Source organism: Triticum dicoccoides, chromosome 4A, assembly GCF_002162155.2.
Source record: "Triticum dicoccoides isolate Atlit2015 ecotype Zavitan chromosome 4A, WEW_v2.0, whole genome shotgun sequence".
Classification (NCBI taxonomy): domain Eukaryota; kingdom Viridiplantae; phylum Streptophyta; class Magnoliopsida; order Poales; family Poaceae; genus Triticum; species Triticum dicoccoides.
In genome coordinates this window covers 487,748,816-487,774,181 of record NC_041386.1, presented here as the reverse complement: position 1 = coordinate 487,774,181, position 25,366 = coordinate 487,748,816, and the positions used below count along the sequence as shown (strand labels likewise).

The window sequence follows — 25,366 nt, the reverse complement described above, 5'->3', positions numbered from 1 at the left end:
CACTCGAATAGCAGCGATGAGGACCCCTATGCGCCGCCGGATGAGGTTGCGCCGGACCCCCAACTTTGGATTGGTTATGTGGCCAGTACAATCTTTGTCTGTGGAAGTCACTGCCGCTAGCTAAGAAAGTCAGGCAAGTGACGTTCAAGATGGAGATGGCAGAGGAGGAAGTATCAAGCGGCCTATGAATCCCGTGATGCCGCCTGGAAAAAGGAGGCGGGGGAGCTTTGGGGGCGGGCGCGTCGTCATGCGGAGGAGGTGTATGAAGACGAGTACTTCGCGAGGAAGGCCAAAGGTGCTGGGCACCTCGTCGCTGTATGGAGGTGGGTCGATAAGCTCCAGCGTGCCACTGATGAGGAGCTCCGGTGGGCGCCAAATGAAATGGCAAGATCGTTCGCGCTCGTCCACCAGCAAGAGGCAGATTGGTGCGTCAAGCGCTACGAGGCGGAGGAGGCGGAGTACTGCCTCCGCACTAGGAAGACGTCGCGCACCAGGGAAGGGCTACCGAAATACTGGCCCCAGGAGGGATTATTAGTTCTAGTATTGTTTGTTTTCAATTTTATGCATTGTACCTAGTAGTTAAGTATCATCGCGTATATGTGATGATATTATATATATATATATATATATATATATATATATATATTGTGATGAACTAATGAACAATTAATATATATATATGAATTCCATTTTCTATCTGTTTTTGTATACTAATTTGAATCTAGCTGTTATCATCCACATATACAGAATGGAAAGTGTATATACACACATTGAAACAGAACATATAAGAATGGAAAACAAAGTACACACATTGAAACAGAGCAATACTATGATTGCTGTGAATACATAGCTATCCACGTCGAAACAACTCAACAAAATAAAATGCGTCCATGAGACCATGACCAGCAGCCCTTGCCTACGGTAGCTCTTGGCTCTACCTGAACTCGCGCAGGCATTCGTCCAAGCGGTCGACACGCTCGCGGTACATCTGGAGCGCGATCTCGAGCTCCAAGTTGGCTATTTCATCGGAGATCACCAGCTCGAGGATGTGACGGCCATGTTCCTCTACTGTGACCAGGTGGACACCTGGGCCAAGGAGGCAGTTGAGCCTATCGACCAGCGCGTTGGCATCAAGAAGGCCGCGAACAAGGCGAGCGGTGCGATCCATACGAAAGGCGCGGCGGGCGTACGATGCAAGTACAGCACGGCTGGCCTCTGGTGCAAGTACGGTGCAGAGGGTCTCTGCCCACTCCTGGCGAGGAATGGGGGTACTGACGAGACGTGTACCCAACTGCGACGCCGTGTCGATAGCAGGCAAGCGTCGATGGATCCGCTCTTGCTATGTGGCGCGCCATGCCTCTCGCTCTACAGCGCTCCAATGGTCTCGCCGTGCGGCGAGCCGCAGCCTATCGGCGCATTCGCGCCTAGCTTGCTCTGCGGCGCGCCATCGATCAGGTTGTGCAGCGAGCTGCAGCCTGTCGACGCTGACATGCCTATCTTGATCTGCGGCGCTCAAGCACGATGTGCCAAAGGTCTGCTCAACCCTGGCGATGACGCGCATCACGGCGTCGTCCATCGCGTTGCAGGGAGCGCCTCGGCCTTGATGGGCCGTGGTGCTTGCTTGTTTTCCTCGTCGACGAGGTTGATGGCAGAGGCGGCGCTTTGGTGGGTTGGCATGCTTGGAAAAGGTGGATGTGCTACAGGCTGCACTTGTCGCCTCCGTGTGTCGCGCGCCGCCTAGGTTTATGCGCAATATTGCTGGGTGGCGGTAAATAGTTGAGGAAATGGCGGGAAACGATGGCGTGTTCATAAAACGCCATCAATTAATGGAAACTTAGCATAGAAGGAATATCGAGCTAGCACAAGAAGTAGATGATGATCAGATGAACACAGACCACACTAGGGAACCCGTCGGTGATGAATTCATCAATCGCAAATGATTGAATACTAGCAAGTGTTTGCCCACAACACACACGGCTTATTCCATCACAAACAGGTCAGATGGATCAACTGTATGCCACATATCGCACATTGTCAAAAAGTAATGCGGTAGACCTTCTTTAACATGTGTTAAAAAATAAAAAAAATAAAAACAAGGACCTCGAGGTTAAATTAACTCATGGGATGGGTCATATCAGTCATTTAATTTGATAGATATGACCCATCCTATCAGTTAAATTAACATCAACACAACTTCCCATCCAGTCACCCATCTGATGGCTGCTCCAGCCTGAGCACACTTAACTTGAGAGTTCTCTTACATGAGCTACTGGTGGAACAGCTAGTTCTTGCTGATATAGGATGCCTCTTCGCATCTTTATGGCGTATCCGGATGACCGCCCGTCCCCCAATGGCCAATAGATGTTGTGTAGACAGAGCATATCACATACGTATTATTAAAAGCAATCGTTTGTGTTATTATCGGTCTTCACACACATTTCTGATTACAGACCTGTTTGTCGCGTATCACACACATCTTGATATATTGAACTGCTTATGTTCTCTTGTCTCAACGCAAACAATTCATCCGAGTGAATCGCATGCCGTATATCGCACACACCTTGATCTGGATGACCATTTCTTTTGTGTTACCTAATCACAAACAGTTCATCCAAGTGAACCGTATGTTGTATATCGCACACGCCTTCATCTGGCTGCCCGTTTATTTTGTTCCTCCTCATCACAAACAGTTAATTGAACTGAATTGTATGCCTTGCATGGCACATGCAACTAAAATCTGAACCGTGTTTGATGCATCCTCCATCGCAAACGTTTTGCACCTTTTTTGACGGGTTTTTTACACCACCATTTGCGATTATTGCATCACACACAGTTTCATTGAAGGGTCTCTGATCGTAGTGTCGCGTTAGCAGCATACTACAGTAGTGATACACGAGTAGAAAACAAAGATTTGTGGGTATTGATGCTCAAATTGCTTATCTCTATTGTCTTTTTTGGATTCGGCGGTATTGTGGGATGAAGCATCTCGGACCAATCTTACATGTCCTCGCACATGAGACCGGTTCCATCGACTAACATGCAACTTGTTTTGAGGTGGCTGGCGGGTGTTTGTCTCTCCTACTTTAGTTGAATCTAATTTGACGAAGGCAGTCCTTGTAGAAGGTTAAAAGGCAACTTGATTATCACCGTTGTGGCTTTCCATAGGTAAGAACGGTTCTTGCTAGTTGCCCATGGCAGCCACGTAAAATTTGCAACAACAAAGTAGAGGATGTCTAACTTGTTTTTGTAGGGCATGTTGTGATGTGGTATGGCCAAAACATGATGTGATATATGCTGATGTATGACATGATCATGTTTTGTAATAGGTGACTTGCATGTCGATGAGTACGGCAATCGGCAGGAGCCATGGGGTTGTTTTTAATTTATTAATCGCCATGTAATTGCTTTACTTTACCAGTATGCGTTAGCAATAGTTGTAGAAGCAATAGTTGGCGGAGATGACCACGTGACCACACGATGATGGAGATCATGGTGTCATGCCGGTGACAATGGAGATCATACCGATGCTTTGGAGATGAAGATCAAAGGCACGAGATAATAATGGCCATATCATGTCACATAGAGATTGCACGTGATGTTTATCCTTTTTATGCATCTTATTTTGCTTAGAATGACGGTAGCATTATAAGATGATACCTTCACTTAATTTCAAGAAATTGTGTTCTCCCTTAGTATGCACCATTGCAAATCTCATCATTTCGAAGCACCTTGTGATGATCGTGTATGATAGACTCTGCGTTCGCATACAACGGGTGTAAGCCAGTTTTACACATGCAGAATACTTGGGTTGAACTTGATGAGCCTAGCATGTACAGAGATGGCCTCGGAACACAGGAGACCGAAAGGTCAAACATGAGTCGTATAGTAGATATGATCAACATGAAGATGTTCGCCATTGATGACTACCCCATCTCACGTGATGATCGGACATGGGTTAGTTGATTTCGATCATGTGTCACTTAGACAACTTGAGTGATGTTGATTTAAGTGGGAGTTCATTAGTAATTTGATTAACTAAACTAAATTATCATGAACTTAGTCTTAATTGTCTTTGCAAAATTTGTGTTGTAGATCAATGGCCCGTGGTGTAGTTCCCCAGAATTTTAATGTGTTCCTAGAGAAAGTTAAGTTGAAAGTTGATGGAAGCAACTATGCGGACTGGGTCCGTAACTTGAGGACTATCCTCATTGCTGCACAGAAGACTTATGTCCTTGATGCACCTCTAGGTGACGCACCCTCTCCAGTGTCATTGTGGATGTTGTGAACATCTGGCAGGCAGGTTCTGGTGACTACTCGATAGTTCTATGCGCCATGTTTTACAGCTTAGAACCGGGGCTCCAAAGACGTTTTGAGCACCACAGAGCATACGAGATATTCCAGGAGCTGAAATTGGTATTTCAAGCTCATGCCCGGGTCGAGAGGTATGACATCTCTGACAAGTTCTTTAGCTACAAAATGGAGGAGAACAGTTCTGTTAGTGAGCATATACTCAGAATGTCTGGGTTGCACAACTGCTTGACTCAGTTGGGAGTTAATCTTCTAGATGACTCGGTTATTAACAGAATTCTCCAATCACTGCCACCAAGCTATAAGGGCTTTATGATGAACTATAATATGCAAGGGGTGGAGAAAACACTTCCCGAGCTCTTCGCGATCTCAAGGCCGCGGAGGTAGAAATCAAGAAGGAGTATCAAGTGTTGATGGTTAAAAAGACCACTAGTTTCAAGAAAGGCAAGGGAAATAAAGGGAACCTCAAGAATAACGGTAAAGCAGTTGCCGCTCCCATGAAGAAACCCAAGGCTGGACCCAAACCTGAGACTGAGTGCTTCTACTGCAAGGGGAATGTTCACTGGAAGCGGAACTGCCCCAAGTACTTGGCAGATAAGAAGGCTGGCAATGTCAACAAATCTATATTTGATATACATGTTATTATGTGTACCTTACTAGTGCTCGTAGTAGCGCCTGGGTATTTGATACTTGTTCGGTTGCTCATATTTGTAACTTGAAACAGGAGATGCGGAATAAACGAAGGCTGGCTAAGGACGAGGTGACGATGCGCGTCAGAAATGGTTACAAGGTTGATGTGATCACCGTCGGCACTCTACCTCTACATCTACCTTCGGGATTAGTTTTAAACCTAAATAATTGTTATTTGGCGCCTACGTTGAGCATGGACATTACATCTGGATCTTGTTTATTGCGAGACAGTTATTCATTTAAGTCAGAGAATAATGGTAGTTCTATTTATATGTGTAATATCTTTTATGGTCATGCACCCCTTGTGAATGGATTATTCTTGTTGAATCTTAATCGTAGTTATACACATATTCCTAATATTGATGCAAAAGATGCAAAGTTAATAATGATGGTACCACATATTTGTGGCACTGCCGCTTAGGTCATATTGGTGTAAAGCGCATGAAGAAACTCCATATTGATGGACTTTTGGAATCTCTTGATTATGAATCATTTGAGACATGTGAACCATGCCTCATGGGCAAGATGACTAAAACTCCGCTCTCCGGAACAATGGAGCGAGCTAGTGACTTGCAGCAAATAATACATACTGATGTATGCGGCAATGAGTGTTGAATACCGCAGTGGATATCATTATTTTCTTACCTTCATATATGATTTGAGTAGACATGGGTATATATACTTAACGAAGCACAAGTCTGAAACATTTGAAAAGTTCAAGGAATTTCAGAGTGAAGTGGAAAATCATTGTAACAAGAAAGTAAAGTTTCTACATATGATCGCGGAGGTGAATGTTTGAGTTACAAGTTTGGTATGCATTTAAGACAATGTGGAATTGTTTCACAGCTCACGCCACCTGGAACACCACAGCGTAATGGAGTGTCCAAATGTCGTAATCGTAGTCTATTGGATATAGTGCGTTCTATGATGTCTCTTACCGATTTTCCACTTTCATTTTGGGGTTATGCATTAGACACAGTCACATTCACTTTACATAGGGCACCGTCTAAATCCGTTGAGACGACACCGTATGAGTTGTGGTTTGGCAAGAAACCTAAGCCATTGTTTCTTAAAGTTTGGGGATGCGACGCTTATGTCAAGAGGCTTCAGCCTGATAAGCTCGAACCTAAAGCGGGGAAGTGTGTCTTCATAGGATACCCTAAAGAGACCATTGGGTATACCTTCTACCACAGATCCGAGGGCAAGATCTTTATTGCCAAAAACGGGTCCTTTCTAGGGAAGGAGTTTCTGTCGAAGGAAGTGAGTGGGAGGAAAGTAGAAGTTGATGAGGTAATCGTACCTTCTCTCAAATTGGAAAGTAGCACATCATAGAAATCAGTTCCCGTTATGCCTACACCAGCTGAAGAGGAAGCTAATGATGACGATCACGAAACTTTGGATCAAGTTACTATTGAACTTTGTAGGTCGATCGAGGTACATTCCGCACCAGAGTGGTATGGTAATCTAGTATGAGAACAAAGTATGGACTTTTGTGGACTTGCCTGATGATCAACAAGCCATTGAGAATAAATGGATCTTTAAGAAGAAGACAGTCGTTGATGGTAATGTCACCGTCTATAAAGCTCGACTTGTCGCAAAGGGTTTCTGACAAGTTTAAGGGGTTGACTACAATAAGACTTTCTCACCCGTAGCGATGCTTAAGTCTATTAGAATTATATTAGCAATTGTCGCGTTTCATGATTATGAGATCTGGCAAATGGACGTCAAAACGGCATTCCTTAACGGGTTTCTTAAGGAAGAGTTTTATATGATGCAACCAGAAGGTTTTATCGATCCTAAGGATGCTAACAAAGTATGCAAGCTTCAGCGATCCATCTATGGACTGGTGCAAGCATCTCGGAGTTGGAATATATGCTTTGATGAGGTGATCAAAGATTTTGGTTTTGTACAAACTTACGGAGAGGCTTGCGTTTACAAGGAAGTGAGTGGGAGCTCTGCATCATTTCTAATATTATATGTGGATGACATATTGTTGATTGGAAATTATGTAGAATTTTTGGAAAGCATAAAAGGATATTTGAACAAGAGTTTTTCAATGAAAGACCTCGGTGAAGCTGCTTACATATTAGGCTAGGCGCACCAAGTTCTCAAAAGATTCTTCCTAGTTCTTGAGGGAAAAGAGAGGGGAGATCTAGATCTACGTTTCCACCAATCAATTTCTCCTCTATGTGAGGGGAACCCCTTGGATCTAGATCTTGGAGATCCTTGTGTTCTCTTCTCCGTTCTTCCTCTCATTTTCATCCATAACATTAGTTGTTGTGGTGGGATTTGGGAGAGAAGGACTTGGTCACTCCATGTGCCCTTGCCATTGCATTTAGTGCATAAGTTTGAGTTCTCCACGGTGATACGTGGAAGTGAAGTTTGAGAATCTTATTACTCTTGGGTGCTTGGTACCCTAGAGTTTGTTCCTCTTGGGTGCTTGGGCGCCCTAAACGGTTGGTGGTGCTTCGGAGCTCAATCATTGTGGTGTATAGCTCCGGGCAAGCATCGGGGTCTCCAATTAGGTTGTGGAGATTGCCCCGAGCAATTTGTACAAGTTCCAGTGACCGCCCCCAAGGGTTGCCAAAGTGTACGGGTTCGGTGACCGCTCCCAAGGGTTGCCAATTGTAGGATTCAATGACCCCCATCTAGGGTCCCTTAGTGGAATCACGACTTCTTGCATTGTGCGAGGGCGTGAGGAGATTACGGTGGCCCTAGTGGCTTCTTTGGGAGCATTGTGCCTCCACACCGCTCCAAACGGAGATTAGCATCTGCAAGGGTGTGAACTTCGGGATACATCATCGTCTTCACTTGCCTCAGTTATCTCTTACCCGAGCCCTTTACTTATGCACTTTACTTTATGATAACCATAGTGTTTCATGTTATTTATCTTGCTATCATTTAGTTGTTTATCTTGCTTAGCATAAGTTGTTGGTGCACATAGGTGAGCCTAGTTGTTGTCGGTTTTGTGCTCGAAAAATTAACCACTAGGTTTATTCCGTATTTATTCAAGCCTAAACCATAATTATTTTAAAGCGCCTATTTACCCCCCCCCCCTCTAGGCGACATCCACGATCTTTCAGGATGCTTGCTTGCCACCAAATCTGATATTGATGATCTAGATTTCAGAAAATGTGTTTCTTATGCTTTTGTGTGCAAAGAGGCATTATTTTCATTCGAGGACGTGCCTTCCTCTTTGCCTCATGCTGTCACTAACATTTTGCAAGAATTCGCTGACGTCTTTCCACAAGACGTGCCACCGGGATTACTACCTATTCGAGGGATTGAAAATCAGATTGACTTAATTCCCGATGCATCCCTGCCCAATCGTGGGCCATACTGTATCAATCCATAGGAGACGAAAGACATTATGCGTCAAGTACAGGAGCTGCTCGACAAAGGCTATACGCGAATCTCTTAGTCCTTGTGATGTTCCTATTATACTAGTGCTAAAAAGGAATGATACATCACGTATGTGTGTGGATTGTAGAGGCATTGATAATACTACTATTCGTTATCGTCATTCTATTCCTAAGTTAGATGATATGCTTGATGAATTAAGTGGCTCTACTATTTTCTCCAAAGTTGATTTGCGTAGTGCATTACATCAAATTCGTATGAAATTAGGAGATGAATGGGAAACAACGTTTAAAACTAAGTTTGGCTTATATGAGTGGTTAGTCATGTCTTTTGGGTTAACTAATCACCTAGCACTTTCATGAGATTAATGAACGAGGTTTTATGTGTTTTCATTGGACGATTTATGATAGTCTATTTTGATATTATACTGATTTATATCACATCTTTGGAGGAACATTTGGAAGGTTTACGTGTTGTTTTATTGCGCTGTGTGACGCACGTTTGTTTGGTAACCTTGGGAAGTGCACCTTTTGCACCGACCGAGTATCTTTTCTTGCCTTTGCACCTGGAGGTCTTATTTGGTTACATTTGCGTAAGGATAGGTTTCCTTATTTGTGCAAGTCAAAACTAATGACACGTACTCGTGGTCCTTTTAAGGTGTAAGAGAAAATAAATGATAATGCATATAAAGTTGAGCTACATGTAGATTTTGGGGTTAGTCCCACTTGTAACATTGCAGATTTGAAGCCTTACTTGGGTGAGGAAGATGAGCTTCCGTCAAGGACAACTTCAACTTAAGAAGGGGAGGATGACGAGGACATCACTAACAAAGTCACGTCCACAGCCCCTACTGCTACATATACTGGACCAATTACTAGAGCCCGCGCACGCCAATTAAATTATCAGGTACTTTCGTTTCTTGGTAATGACTCTAATGTTCATGAGAATATTATGCTGCCTAAATTCGATACATTTGTTTTTCTTATAAATGAAGGGACAAGCATGGACAAGAACGATGAACATTGGAGCATGATCAAGCATGGAGAAGATGGCGCGTGCAAGAGGAACAAGAACAAAGTTTCTGATGAAGTTTTCAGCACTTTGGAGCCACCATGATGACATACAAGTGCATGGATGAAATATACAAGATGCCCTTTGATAAATTTCGTCCATTTCTTAATACAGGTGCCGCGTCACCTTATTTTTGAGCCGGGCCCATGTAATTTCGAAATACTACTTATAGACTATTTTTTTAGAGTCCGTATTATAGGGGGAATGACTCAGGAGATGTTTTAGTCCCACCTTGGCACCTTGCCATAGGGGGATGGGGATGAAATCCCCTCTCTTTTCTCCTACAAATACAACCCTTAAGGTACAGTTTAGACTTTGGATTTTGTTTAGATTAAAGTTCGTCATAGCTGCAACTCGCATACTTTGTTTGTGTTCAACTATCATACCAAAACGTCACAAAACCTCACTTGTTTAATAAAGTTTTTCTCTTATATTCGTAATATCCAGATTGCAATCTTAGTTTTTACTTGTTCTTCATTTGCTCGCAGGAAATAAACCATCGGAGTTGGTTTAGCGATTGCTAAGGCACGATGTCTTCGCATGCTCGTAGTCGGATCAAAAGACGGAACACCTTTACCTCTATCAAAACCCAACAACTCCAACGCGAGTAGCAATGTCCTTGAAAATCGGTGCTGCAATTGTCACGGAAAACCCTCTTCTGAAGAGTATTAACAACACATGCACAATCAGACTGGATAACCAGTTTTTGACAACGAATTTGATTTGTGCAATGAATTCTGTCAAAAACTGCTTGTGCTTCAGCGGTAGCCACGTCTATCACATATGGAATAAGCTAGGAGCCCGCAGCTAAAAATCTTCCCTTATCATCTAGAGTTGGTATGAGGTGCTCATACACCACCAAGAGAGGATCGACCAAAGGTCAATTAGCTAAGGGGTAGGTACGATTAAGGATGGCAATTTTATCCATAGACATGGATATCCATAAATATCCGACCCGAATGGATAGGGTTTGGATATGCTTTTGTGTCCATGGGCGGCGTCTAAACCCGACCCGATTGTTTGTGGGTAGGTCATGAATATAATCTTGTACCCATGGATATACCCAAACCCGACCCGATAGTATGACTTAATGGGGAAAAATCTGCCATCCCTGCCCCACGTTCATATGTCCCATACAATTTTACACTTTTTTATCTAAAACATGCATAAGAAATCACACAATCCCCATCATAACTTTTATAAATTGACAGTCAATCCCCTCTGTAACATACTCCAACACCCCTTCCCTTATTTTTATCTCCTACTTAAATGACTCGTCATTCTCATCTGTTAGAAAAATACTAAATGATCTTAGGTTGTTACTGGATGTTGATTTACCATAAATGAAGCCTAGCCTGCCATGAGGTGAAGAATGGAAGAGTTTATGTTAATATTGTGTTAAGTTTTATTTATATGTCTTGAGAGGATCTAATGGATATCCATCAGATTTAAACATGGACACAATTTTTCACTCATGAATTTTTTTCATGGACGAGCAAAGACTGTCTTTATGGATATGGATATGGATTTGATATTGTTCAACCCGATCCAAATCCGATCCATTGCCATCCTTAGATACGATAACCACACATTGACGCCCTACAAGACGCAAAATGGCCGCAACCTGCGTACCGGGTTGCACGGCACTTGGGATCTACTACCATGCATGCGCTCGCAGCGGTGGTCGCTCATGGCTCCCGTAACGTGTCGCCTCCTAAACGTTTGTGTTGCCGTTCCGTTTGGACGGACACCCGACGTGGACGTGTCGCCCCGGCCCCTCTCATCATCGATTAAAGCCGTCATCATCATGGAAGGCAAGAAAGGCGGTGGCACGGACGAACCCATGAGCTTGGGCATGGGCTGGCCCCCATTGCAGCATGTACCAGCACAGTTTTATTCCCTCTCGTCACTGCTGCCGTCCCATTCGGGCAATGCAGCGCGAGACCACAGTGAGAACCTGAGCCTCCAAATCCGAACAGTAAATAAAGATTCAGACGGAGCGTCGAACGGAAGCAAAGGCGGTCGTACTACTAGTCATATCTCTCAACTTTCGGCACGCATTTTTCACTGGCCGCGGTACTTCCGTTTTTTTCGCTACCAAGAGCTCAAGGCGAAGAAGAAGATAATAACCACGACGTGTCGGCGTCGCGTCGCGTCCCGTCCCGTCCTGTCCCATCCGGTCGTGGAGCTACTCATCGTCTACCACGGCTAAGTTAATCATGAGATCATGTGAGCTGCCGTCACCCCCTCTCCCCCTACATGGGAAACCCTACTGCTAGTCGCATAGCACGGTGATGGTGACGACGGTGATCTAGCCTAGCAAAAGCAAACAAACCAACGCTAGAAAATGGGACAACAAATGCGAGGTCGGCCAGTTGAGGGAAAGGATCCCAGCAAATCCGGCTCCTGTCCGCAGGTGAAGCAAGGAACGAACAAATGCGCACGCAGGCAGCAACGGTGGCTTTGATTCGTGTACTCAAGGTTCATTTTCCCTGCAGGAACGTGAGAGCATGGACGGACCCAGAAAGTTCTGGTATTCGGTTCGAATTTGAGCATCAACGACTAACCCATTGTTCCATTCCATACAACCAACCACCCCTGATGCGTTGCGATGGAAACCCTCGACCGGTCTCCGGATTTGGCTCCGTCGTACTGTACTCACTCGCATTCAGATTCAGAAGCAGAGACAGCCCCACACCACTCGTCCAGTCTCATAATGACTGACTCCACCACACCGTGCCGCACACAAGACTGCGTATGGTCCTCGCGGCCATCGCAGAGCAGCAGCAGCAGCAGACACGCAGCCATTCCAAATCCAAAATTAAATCAAGCGCCATTGCAATTTGCAGATAGCCCAGTACTACCAATAGTGGTGGCAGGGGGGGATAAGGGCCCACTCGTCAGAGGCCCGAGGCCCACAACTGCCATGCCAGTACTGGGTAGGGGTACCAACCTACCTAGGTGATGCAGCAGTAGCAGTTGGGCCAACCAACAACACATGCTGGGTGGACAGGGGTGACATGGCATCGACGGCAGAGCCCGCTCTTCAAGAGCCATCAGTGTGAAGGTGTACTGTAGTGGTACCAGGCAGACATTCCAAGCTCTACCTGTCATGAAATCAATCATGGTACCACCAGAGCATACTGTACCGCATACAAGTCGGAGTAGATAGATAGAAAAACAGTGGAGCAGCGTATGAGTGCCACCAGTGCGGTACACGCATGCGAGGAGCGACGCGGGACAGTTTCGGTGCAGACACTGGGGAATGGGCATAGGATTCTCAATTCTACTGTACCAGCCATACAAAGATGTGAGCGTCCCAGTGAAAATGGCCATCAAAACTCAAGGGATCGAAATATCGAATACACAAGTCTTATCTAGTGCTACAAGCAGTCTGTAGTTCGTATTGGTAATAATGAACAAGGCTTTGCCGTTGGCATCAGGGAGAGGAGGAAAAAGAATTAGTGTCACAAATTACAGGCCTATCTATGTACTACTAACAGCAGTGGTTCTGTCTTACCAGCCATATACAGGATTCTGTACCTGAGGGGGCAGCAGGTGCATGTCCACGCTATGTTGCTTGTTGTAGTTCAGGGTCCCGGGCACCGCCCCAGTCGACAGCCGGAGGAGCTCGCTGCCTGTGAAGCAGTAGTGGGCAAATGCTAGGCCGCCATCCACAATGTCCGACATGTTTGGCAACGAGGCTGATTTCTTCATCCTCCTGTCGACGCTGTTTCCAGAGGTGCTGGCACAATCACCATTGCTGCTCAGGACCTTGTCCAGCTCCGAGTGCTCCATGAACCTCTGGGTTGCAGCCTCCCACGAAAGGTTGTACCGCTGCTCAGGTGTGAGGGGCTGGGGATCACGTGTCATTGCTTCCTTCACTTTGGCAACGAAATCCTCTGACGTTGTGTACACCAGGCAGTTTGGGAATGATCTGAAGAAATCGTTGGATGGGTGATCTGCGCAGACCACAAACTTACCCATGGCTAGCGCCTCAGCAGTGGCGGTGCAGAGGACATCACTAATGCTCGGGTTTACAAAAACCTTGTACCTGGAAAAAGAACACGGGAAGGAAGAAGCATTCAGATCGATGACATCGCAGATGTACAAGGAAAGGCATATGTTTTCAAAGCTGGATGGTTTGGATCTTTACCCATGAAGAGAATCATCTGCATGATCTCGGCCTTTATGGAAGTTAAGATTCAAATCCAGCTTCTTGGCAGCTGATTGCACTTCAACTGAATCTTCACCATTTCCATAGACGTCCAATTTGAAACCGTCCAAATCTGTCTTGTGTTTCGCAAGCAAATCTATCAGTTCTCTGTAGCCTTTGGCCCAGACCATCTTCCCCAGAAAATAAGCTCCTTTGGACATGGACTGCTCGCCAGATTCCCTCTCTGCTGCTATTCTCTCCCCAACCTCCAGAAACTTGGGATTAACACCATGTACATTGCAGATCATGGATCTGGCTAGATCTTGAGTTGCCCCTGATAGTCGCAAAACCTACACGTATCAATACCATCAGCTCAGTGAGCAAAAACAACCTAGCACATGGTTATTGAAATATATGTATATATGAAGAAGAGTTCACAGTGTGTGCACTCAAACATCGCAATAAACAGTCATAGTACAGTGCATAATTACCTTGTGGCAATAAGCTCTGGCAATAAGGTTGTTAATGTGCTTGACAAAAAAAGCTTGAATAGCGCCATTCTTCTCTCTCTTGATATACTCCAAGTAATTTGTATGCACAATACCAACAACATGATTAAATTTATCAGTCCAACGCTTTCCATGATGGTACCAGTTCAGATGCTCAGGTTCTTCCAGAATTGCAATGTCAGCTTCCTTTGATGATATAAATTGTGAAGTGTCCCCAGCAGGAATTATACTTCTCCTTTCTTTCTGAAACTGCAGCCAGGGCAGATAAATGGTTAGACAACTAAAACACATAGCGTTTGACATTATGTAATGAAAATGAAACCCTACCTTTCCAGGGTAGAATGATATTCTGAAGTCGGTTTTAAATCCAACTCTTTCCTCCAGCCAATTCCTTATATAAGTTTCTTGGTCTTCTGGAGAACTAAAAGTCATGTTATTCGGATAGACGAGCTCTTGGTCTGACTTGCAAAGCCAGGGCACCATCAAGGTTACATATTGCTTGGAAGATTTAGCCAAGTATGCAGCTCGAAACAAAGGATTTACAGCAGTTCCCGTCATCCAGGGAAGACTGGCGGTAGTGACAATGGCAACATGTCTCTTGTCAGCTACATCATATTTTTGCCCATCATCCCAAAACCCACCTTCATAATGATGCCCTGTACTCTGAAGGACGCTAGCTATTCTTAGGTCAAGTTCATCACAAGTATTGTCATTTCTGAAGGAAGATGATTCACTAGTTGACAATGGATCATATGCAAAGTGGTCCTTGCGCTTGCTGCATAGAGACTCCACCAACTTGTCACACACATCTATTCCACACGAGAAGAAAAAAATCAGTACGGCACAAGCTCACACACATATATTCCAATATTCTGCAGACCTTAGATTTTGTTGAACTAAAATAAGACCCCTTACCTCTTTTTATACCAAGTTGGTCAAACAATGGTACAGATTGCTTTAGAAAATACGCAAGGAGTTCGTTTAAATCCAGTGGTGGAACTTCCTGCACTAGATCAATATATATTAAGAAATGCACAAAGCAGAAAGGGGTAGCTAATCCCTGGGCATGCATGCAACATGCATGCAAATGTGTTAATATATACATGCTTCACATGCGAATGATGCTAAATCATGCAGTTAGGAGCTTGATTATGGGGCATGGTGCATAGGACTCAGCCAACCAAGGCCCACGAAACTGAATTGTTTCAGCATGCATTGATTTATTATACACTATTACTTCCCTCCTCGTCTACATGATTACATCTATAAAAGTACTCTTCTAGTAGAATTAAGTAGACCATGCGGTTACAAGAAAAACATGTCGATCTCATGAGCTATGATGCTGAAGAATAGTCTTCCTGGTAGGACAAAGAGATGCCAAGAAGAGGCCATGATGTTAACACTCAAGAGGACATAGATTCTATGGCACTATTGGCACCTGGCACGCATCCACATTGAAGAATGTACGTATGCGGGAGGATGGAAGAGAGCAGTTCTATAATCAAGATTATTTAGTAGGGTGAAAACTGGGTTCTGCTCCGAATCGTAGTCCTCGCGGGAATGGTCGCAAAATGCGAAGGATTTACTAGGCTTGTGTCTTTTCATTCTTTCGATCTAGCGTGGCATTGGGCCCACACACCTACACTTAGCATTCCAGAAATACTGACTAGATTATGTTCCCTACATCAAAAGGTGAAATCGATTTATTGTTAATGCCAAAAAAACTGAAAAATAGTAGATTGACAGGGTAACATCCCTATACGTCCCCAGTGTTCAAAATATCAGCCGATATTTAAGTTAATCGGCCAGTTAATCCTGATTCCTTAGGTCACAGATGTGATAACAGCATATCCTTCGCGTTAACTGGTCTAGTGGATTAAGGCTGATTTATCCCACTGGGCCGATTAACTGGAGAGAGAAATTTGGGCCCAAAAGTTTGGCACATTCCCTCCTTTTACCCCAAAACTGGGTGTTTACTGTTTAGGTCACAGCCCGTTCCCTCCCTTCTCACTCTCCCCTCCCCTCCTGTAGTAGTAAACCTCGTTGGAGAAGGCTGGAGCAGCCGTCGCCGCCGCCACCCCTCTCCGAGCAGCAATCTGATCTATGCTATATGCTGCTGCTACTGCTGCTTATTGCCTCTCTCCTTTACTGCTGCTGCTGCTATGCTATATGCTGCTGCTGCTGCTGCTGCTATGCTATATGCTGCTGCTGCTGCTGCTGCTTATTGTCTAATGTGATGTATTTGACTATTTGTTGATATTTAGCAATCTGTGGCTGCTTCTAGCACTGCAAATGCTCCATCTTTGAAGTGAAGATATATAGATATGGCCCTAATTAACCTACTGATAAATGGGTTACCGATAAATTCAGTTAATGGGTTGATTCCCCGATTAATCCCTACTCCCCAACCGACCGAGCAGCTACAAGTTACCGATATCCTGAACATTGTACGTCCCTGCAAAGCTGAAAAAAAAAGCATATGCCTACAACATGCAGCCACCCCGTGTCTAACATGTGGGTCAAGAGGCATATAATGGTTTACAATATTTTGCAAGGGCATAATACAAGGATTGTACAACCTTATTTGACCCTCATTCTGAAAACAAGATAATGCTACCAACTCCAATATTTAGTAGTTTACAGCAGGAATGAAGCCAATGAACTCAAGGCAGCAATTATCACAATTAGTTTTGCTCTTCAAAAAACATCTCTTGCAGTTGTAGGTATTGCAAAGTATTCATGCAGAAAAGTTCACTAACCCTGATAAACAGAAACTAGCATATGCACAAAAAAGTGATGCTCTAATGCACAATGCAACAGAATATGAAACCAGATGACTAACCTCAGATGCTTCAGGTGCAAAGCTCATCGATTTCTGCAATAAGAATTGCAATTGTACATCATGTTAGTACACTCATATATATGTACTCAATGAAAAATAGTACTGTAGAAGATTTGGTATAGCAGGCTGCAACATGTAAATCACAGAACAAGTTTAATTAAGGTCCGTGCACTGCAAGCGAACTGGGGTTATGCAACTTTTGCAAATAATATATGTACAACTTTCAACTGCTGATTTTTGCGAGCGAAACTTCATGCATTTGATAAATGACTCACACCACACTTAACATGTGATTTATTATCCTGAGATGATTCTGATGCCCTGGACTTCCCATAAAGGTTCCATTATTTACACATATTCTAACATGAAACCCCAAAAATTGCATGGGCTCAAGGCACCAACCGAGAGAGTCTTCATTAACTTCTGGCATGCAGTTTTCTTACAAAGTAGCCTTAGATTATTTTGACTAGTAAGTAGATGTTTTTTTTTTCTTGCCGGGAAGTAGATGGTATTTGAATTCAGTGTGTCCAGATTAACTAAGACCAGGCAAGGAATGAAACTAAATTAAAGTCATCCCCTAGCTATATTATTCTTAGACTCAAACCTCTTGCGATTTTTTACACCTCACATTTCAAGCCTACGAGCACAACAATGAACAAAAACACCCAATTTCATTTTCAGATAAGCCAATCTAGAGGACATATTGTCGACAACTCAACTCGAACTTGTTGATCACAGCACTGAACGTTTCCCCTCTAAATCATAAGCATAAAACTTGATCCAAGCGAACCACAACATTTGCTCGACTTCCTCAACATCAAGCTACAATTTCAGAATCGAATTGCCCCAACAATAATTCAGAATTGAAAAATTCCAGAGTAAAATCAAAGATATGTCCACGGTCCGGCATTAGTGGCCCAACTCAATTTGACGAACTTGACCTAAGAATAGCTAGCGTCCTTCAATTGGCGAGGCTTGCAGTTTATTTACTCGTGGATGCAACTCAAACGGCAAGGCCGTGTTGAAATATGAGATGGGCCTAGAGCCCATATGACAATTTCAGATTTGATCTAAGGGCCCATGTAGGTGGCATGACAAGGTGGTGGGAAGTTTAGTCCCACCCCGGAAGTGGAAGGAGAGTTGGAGTGGTTTATAAGGGATTCTCTTCCTCATGCTATTGGAGCTTGAGAAGAGATGAGGCCCTCGCGCACTCCTCCTCCTCCGCTCGCCTCGCCACGCCACGCCTCATCACGACGCGCCGCGGGTTGCGGGATTGAGCCGAGCCGAGCTCACTCCTATGCGCTTCTTTTTGCCGGTCAGGAACGGAGAGTCTTTGACAGGTGGGGCCACGATCTGAGACGTCGGATCGTGGGCTACCGACTTGGACGTGGGTTCAGCCCACGTCTCTCCACGCGCAGCCGCACATATATATGTGGGGCGCTGCCAACCCTAGCCGCCACGAAACAGAACGCATCTCCGCCTCCACGCCCGCGTCGTTCCTCTGCTGCTGCTGCCGCCGGCGACTCCGTCCCGTTCACCGCGTACACGGTTGACGGGAGAGCAGGCCTCCGAACCCCGCCTCTCCGGATCCTGTACGGGAGAGGGGCGATTAGGTTTTTGGGTAGCGACTACGCGACTGCTCGCTTCTGTTCATCTACGTCCACATCACCTTCGTCATCACCATGTCGACCGACGCCGACCGTGCCGCCGCTGAGAAGGTCGAGGCCGACAAGAAGGCCGCCAAGGATGCCGCGGCTACTGCCGCCGCCACCGCCGCCGCATGGCCGATTGGAGGGTATACATCGTTTATCCCTCTCATGTTTCTTTCTGTTGTAGCAGTACTAGCGATATGCGTAGATGTTTCTACTATATGTGTAGTACATGCTCTGTTAGATCGTAACCAGTGTGTTATCAATACTGTCAATGTCATGCTCATGATTTATTCATGGATTAATTTAATCGGAATACTGCCTATTTTCTTATCAATCCAAAAACCTAATTGGTGTAGGAGTTTTTCGAATTCTGGTTTTGCTGCTGCACTGAAACCGTCGCCGTTTACGGGGACGTACTTTAAGCGTTGGCAGACTAAAACCACCTTATGGCTCACTGCCATGAACGTGTTCTGGGTCGCCGGTGTGACTCCCACGGGAACGATCGCTCCTGATCAGGAGAAGGCGTTCAAGGAGGCCACTGTTGTGTTCCTCGGGGCAGTTCTGAGCGTGATTGGAGATAAGCTGGTTGACGCATATTTGCATGTGCGGTCTGCCAAGGACTTGTGGGAGGCGCTCGAATCTAAGTTCGGGGCTGCCGATGCAGGGAGCGAGATGTATATTATAGAGCAGTTCCATGATTACAAGATGGTTGAAAACCGTCCTGTATTGGAGCAGGCTCATGAGATAATATGCATTGTTAAGGAGCTTGAGCTTCTTAAGTGCGAGTTACCGGGCAAGTTTGTCGCGGGCTACATAATCGCTAAGCTTCCCAATTCCTGGAGGAACTTTGCCACCACTCTGAAACATCAGAGGCGTGAATTCTCTGTGGAGGATGTCATTGGCCATCTAAGTGTTGAGCAGAATTCAAGGGCAAAGGACTCGCACGGAAAAGGGGTCGAAGGAACTTCTGTGGCCAACATGGTGCATCAGAAGAACTCCAATTCCCACAAGCCCAAGGGAAAGAACGGTGTCCAACAGAGTGTCGACTTTAAGAAGAAGGGTAAGAAGACCTTCAAGAAGAACAAGAAGGATGAGGGCTGCTTTACTTGTGGTTCGCTTGAACATTGGGCCAACAAGTGCCCAAACAAGTATAAGAAGCAAGGGCAGGACTCCAAGTCTGTCAATATGATTGTGAGCAACAATGAGGATGGTGCATCTGGGTACGGTAATTTATTTGCTGTATTTTCAGTTTGGCCGTCCACCGATTGGTGGGTCGACACAGGTGCAGGTGTTCATGTGTGTGCTGACATTTCATTGTTTTCTTCTTACCAGGCCACGGGTCATGGGTCCGTACTGATGGGGAATGGCGCGAGTGCTTCTATTCTTGGTGTTGGCACAGTCGATCTGAAGTTTACTTCGGGAAGGATCGTGCAGCTGAAGAACGTGCAGCATGTCCCCGCCATCAAGAAGAACCTCGTTAGTGGCTCCCTTCTATGTAGAGAAGGGTTTAAGTTGGTATTCGAGTCTAATAAATTAGTTGTTACGGAATATGGACTATTTGTTGGAAAGGGTTATGAATGCGGAGGCATGTTCCGCCTTTCTCTTGCAGATCTATGTAATAAAGTCGTGAACAATATTCATTTGAGTGTTAATGAATCTGAAGTATGGCATTCACGTCTTTGTCACATTAGTTTCGGTGTTATGACGCGGCTAGCAAAATCGAATTTAATCCCGAGTTTCACTTTAGCCAAAGGTTCTAAGTGCCATTCGTGTGTGCAATCTAAGCAACCTCGCAAGCCTCACAAGGCAGCAGAGGAGAGACACTTGGCGCCACTGGAACTCATACATTCTGATCTTTGTGAGATGAATGTTGTGTTGACTAAAGGTGGAAAAAAATATTTCATGACTTTGATAGATGATTCCACTAGATATTGCTATGTGTATCTGTTAAATACTAAAGATGAGGCTCTACACTACTTGAAAATCTATAAGGCAGAAGTTGAGAATCAACTTGAAAAGAAAATTAAACGAGTCCGGTCAGATCGTGGTGGAGAGTACTTCTCGAAAGAGTTTGATGCCTTTCGTGCGGAACACGGCATTATTCATGAGAGGACGCCTCCTTACTCACCCCAGTCAAACGGGGTTGCCGAGCGGAAAAACCGTACTCTAACTGATTTGGTTAACGCCATGTTAGATACGTCGGGTTTATCCAAGGCATGGTGGGGGGAGGCTATAATGACATCCTGTCATGTCCTGAATAAAGTTCCGACAAAGGATAACGAGATCACTCCTTACGAGAAGTGGACCAAGAGAAGGACAACACTCTCGTACTTACGTACCTGGGGCTGCTTGGCGAAAGTTAATGTGCCGATCCCCAAAAAGCGTAAGCTTGGACCAAAGACTGTGGACTGTGTTAATTTGGGCTACGCTGTGAATAGTGTTGGCTATAGATTTCTAGTAGTGAAATCTGAGGTACCTGACATGAAAGTCGGTACAATTATGGAGTCTAAAGATGCTACATTCTTTGAGGACATTTTTCCCATGAGAGATGTATAAAGCATTTCTAGACAGGAATCTGAGGAGACTCCTGAACCTGCCATTCCGATGGAATATTATAATCAAACACATGATGAAAATCCTGAGGAGGATAATGAGGAATCCCTTGGTAGGGGCAAGAAACAAAGGACTGTAAAGACCTTTGGTGATGATTTCTTCATATACCTCGTGGAGGATAATCCCACTTCTATTTCAGAAGCGTATGCATCTCCAGAAGCTGACTACTGGAAGGATGCGGTCCGTAGCGAGATGGATTCCATCATGGCTAACGGGACTTGGGAGCTTACTGAACGTCCTTATGGTTGCAAACCATTGGGATGCAAGTGGGTGTTCAAGAAGAAGCTTAGGCCCGATGATACGATAGAAAAGTACAAGGCTAGGCTTGTGGCCAAGGGCTACGCCCAGAAAAAAGAAGAAGATTTCTTCGACACTTATTCACCTGTGGCCAGACTGACCATCATTCGAGTATTACTCTCGTTGGCGGCCTCGCATGGTCTTCTCATTCATCAGATGGATGTTAAGACGGCTTTCCTGAACGGAGAGCTAAAGGAGGAAATCTATATGCAACAGCCTGATGGCTTTGTGATGGATGGTCAGGAAGGAAAGGTGTGTAAGTTGGTGAAATCTTTGTATGGCCTGAGACAAGCGCCTAAGCAATGGCATGACAAGTTTAATGAAACGTTGACATCTGTTGGCTTTGTTGTTAATGAGGCTGACAAATGTGTATACTATCGCTATGGTGGGGGCGAAGGAGTTATACTGTGTTTGTATGTTGATGACATACTGATATTTGGGACTAATCTCAAGTTGATCGAGGAGGTTAAGTCTTTCCTATCTCAGAACTTTGAGATGAAGGACCTTGGAGTGGCTGATGTTATCTTGAACATCAAGCTATTGAGAGATGATGAGGGTGGGATTACACTTTTGCAATCCCATTATGTTGAGAAGGTGTTGAGTCGTTTTGGATATTCGGACTGCAAACCATCTCAAACACCATATGATTCTAGTGTGCTGATTCGAAAGTCTAAAGGCACAGCTATAGATCAATTGAGATACTCTCAGATTGTTGGTTCACTACAGTATCTAGCGAGCGCAACGAGGCCTGACATCGCATTTGCTATTAGCAAATTGAGCCGGTTTGTTTTCAAACCGGGTGATGTACATTGGCATGCTCTTGAGAGAGTTATGCGCTATCTGAAAGGTACTATGAACTATGGACTTCACTATACCGGATACCCGTCGGTACTTGAAGAATATAGTGATGCGAATTGGATCTCTGATGCTGATGAGATGAAGGCCACAATTGGGTATATATTTACTCTTGGAGGTGGTGCTGTTTCTTGGAAGTCTTGCAAGCAAACGATCTTAACAAGATCAACAATGGAAGCAGAATTAACAGCATTAGACACATCGGGTGGCGAAGCAGAATGGCTTCGGGATCTGTTGATGGACTTGCCAGTGGTTGAGAAGCCGGTTCCGGCCATCCTTATGAATTGTGACAATCAAACAGTTATTGTCAAGGTGAAGAGTTCAAAGGACAACATGAAGTCCAACAAACACATAAGAATGAGATTGAAAGCTGTCAGAAAATTGAGGAACTCCGGAGTGATAGCGTTGGATTATATTCAAACGGCTAAGAATCTGGCAGATCCCTTTACTAAAGGGCTATCACGTGTTGTGATAGATAACGCATCAAGGGAGATGGGTATGAGACCCATATGAGTTGCCATGGTAGTAACCCAACCTATGTGATCGAAGATCCCGTGAAGTAGGACCTGGGAAAACAAGCCAGTGGTGAACTGAGGAGAGTAATTTAACTAACCCACTCCGTTGGAGATGCAATACTCTCGGAAACTGTATGGAAGGATGACTACTGTCTTAATGTGTTCCAAGGCTTATATGCATAAGCAAGATGCTATCCTACAGAGCGATCTTTGGAGGAACACACCTATATGAGCCCGACTGCTGGTCACAGTCTATGAGATTGGGGTGATCTCTAGCAAGCTCATGAATAGGCCAGGAGTGTGACTAATATGCTCCACCCGAGGGGTCGGCCTTCGGCAGCCTCGTATCAATGAGACTTGTGGTGAAACTTCTTGACGCCAAACTGACAATTCAAGGCATAGTCCATTGTTCAGTTGTGAAGGAGTGTAACTACTTGGTCTAGGTGGAGCTCAACCTTAATCGGTCTCCACTGAGATGCTGGTATATCAAAACAGCGTTTGGAACAAAGGACAAACTGGGCCCCTGAGATCTGGTGGGGGATTGTTGAAATATGAGATGGGCCTAGAGCCCATATGACAATTTCAGATTTGATCTCTAAGGGCCCATGTAGGTGGCATGACAAGGTGGTGGGAAGTTTAGTCCCACCCCGGAAGTGGAAGGAGAGTTGGAGTGGTTTATAAGGGATTCTCTTCCTCATGCTATTGGAGCTTGAGAAGAGATGAGGCCCTCGCGCACTCCTCCTCCTCCGCTCGCCTCGCCACGCCACGCCTCGTCACAACGCGCCGCGGGTTGCGGGATTGAGCCGAGCCGAGCTCACTCCTATGCGCTTCTTTTGCCGGTCAGGAACGGAGTCTTTGACAGGTGGGGCCACGATCTGAGACGTCGGATCGTGGGCTACCGACTTGGACGTGGGTTCAGCCCACGTCTCTCCACGCGCAGCCGCACATATATATGTGGGGCGCTGCCAACCCTAGCCGCCACGAAACAGAACGCATCTCCGCCTCCACGCCCGCGTCGTTCCTCTGCTGCTGCTGCCGCCGGCGACTCCGTCCCGTTCACCGCGTACACGGTTGACGGGAGAGCAGGCCTCTGAAACCCTGCCTCTCCGGATCCTGTACGGGAGAGGGGCGATTAGGTTTTTGGGTAGCGACTACGCGACTGCTCGCTTCTGTTCATCTACGTCTACATCACCTTCGTCATCACCATGTCGACCGACGCCGACCATGCCGCCGCTGAGAAGGCCGGGGCCGACAAGAAGGCCGCCGAGGATGCCGCGGCTACTGCCGCCGCCACCGCCGCCGCATGGCCGATTGGAGGGTATACATTGTTTATCCCTCTCATGTTTCTTTCTGTTGTAGCAGTACTAGCGATATGCGTAGATGTTTCTACTATATGTGTAGTACATGCTCTGTTAGATCGTAACCAGTGTGTTATCAATACTGTCAATGTCATGCTCATGATTTATTTATGGATTAATTTAATCGGAAAACTGCCTATTTTCTTATCAGGCCGCAGTTTATTTATTTACTTGTGCACGAAGGACGGTAGAATTGGTGAGGGTTTGGAAGCTTACCAGGCTGAGCTTGACCTTGTGGAGCACGTCGCTGGCCTGGTCCTGGCGCTTGCGGTCGAGGTCCCTGAGGCGCGCCTTGACGGCCCGTATGGGCTCCCACTCCGCGGCGTCCTCGTCCTCCCACCTCCACCCGGTCTTGGCCCCCCACCCCCTCCCGACCTCGGCCTCGAACGCCTTCCCTATCGCCGACAGGTCCAGGCGCGTCCTCCCGATCCCCGAGGCGGCGGAGCCGGAGAGGGAGGTGGTGTTGTAGGCCCTGCGGAGGCGCGCGAAGAGGTCGGGCTCCGGGACCGGCGCGCTGAGGAAGGTCTCGAGCTCCCCGGCCCGCGCGCGGATGAGGCGCAGGTCCTCCCGCAGGCTCCGGGAGAGGAAGGAGAGCGCCCCCTCCCCCGCCGCGGCGGGGCGCGTGTCGACGCCGAAGCTAGCCATGTGGCTCGGCCGGGTCCGGTCTGTAGGGTTTTGTTGGTGCTGGTGACGGTGGCGGTGGCGGTGGCGGTGGTGTGAGGTGGGGCGGAAGGATGGGGGAGGGGTCCGAGGGGAGAAGGAAGGGGAGGAGGAGATTTCGCGGGCCCGGCGGCGTGGACCCGGTCTAGTACGGAAGTGGAGGAGGAAGGAAGGGCGAGGTTGCGCGGCCACGCTTGTGCCATCTGCCGGACGGGGAGCCGACGGCTCAGATCGAGACGGCAGGAGATCGACGGTGCTGAATTTTCTAACCTTTTTTTTCTTCTAATTACCACGTCGGCGCACGTACAAGTGTACTGACGTACAGTACTTGCTGTGCTGGTTTATGTTAGGCATATATATTGACGTTTTTTATAGTTGAATTTTGACGGCAACCTTCGTAGCATAGAACTCTTTGCTGGAGCTATCACAGAGGCATGGAATTGCTTCCAACTTATATTTTGTGGAATCTCCCCTTGATAT

The 25,366-nt window shown here is 45.9% G+C and overlaps 1 protein-coding gene across 1 annotated transcript; it reads right to left on the bottom strand.

Moving 5' to 3' along the window:
* Positions 1-12,740: 12,740 nt before the first annotated feature.
* LOC119286341 (digalactosyldiacylglycerol synthase 1, chloroplastic-like) lies at positions 12,741-24,974 on the bottom strand. The gene is made up of 7 exons (XM_037565712.1): positions 24,443-24,974; positions 16,937-16,969; positions 15,010-15,097; positions 14,422-14,903; positions 14,077-14,343; positions 13,586-13,935; positions 12,741-13,483 (listed from the first exon to the last, which is right to left on the bottom strand). The coding sequence occupies exons 1-7, from the start codon at positions 24,869-24,871 to the stop codon at positions 12,946-12,948; spliced, it is 2,187 nt and encodes a 728-aa protein (XP_037421609.1). The 5' UTR covers positions 24,872-24,974; the 3' UTR covers positions 12,741-12,945.
* Positions 24,975-25,366: the final 392 nt, after the last annotated feature.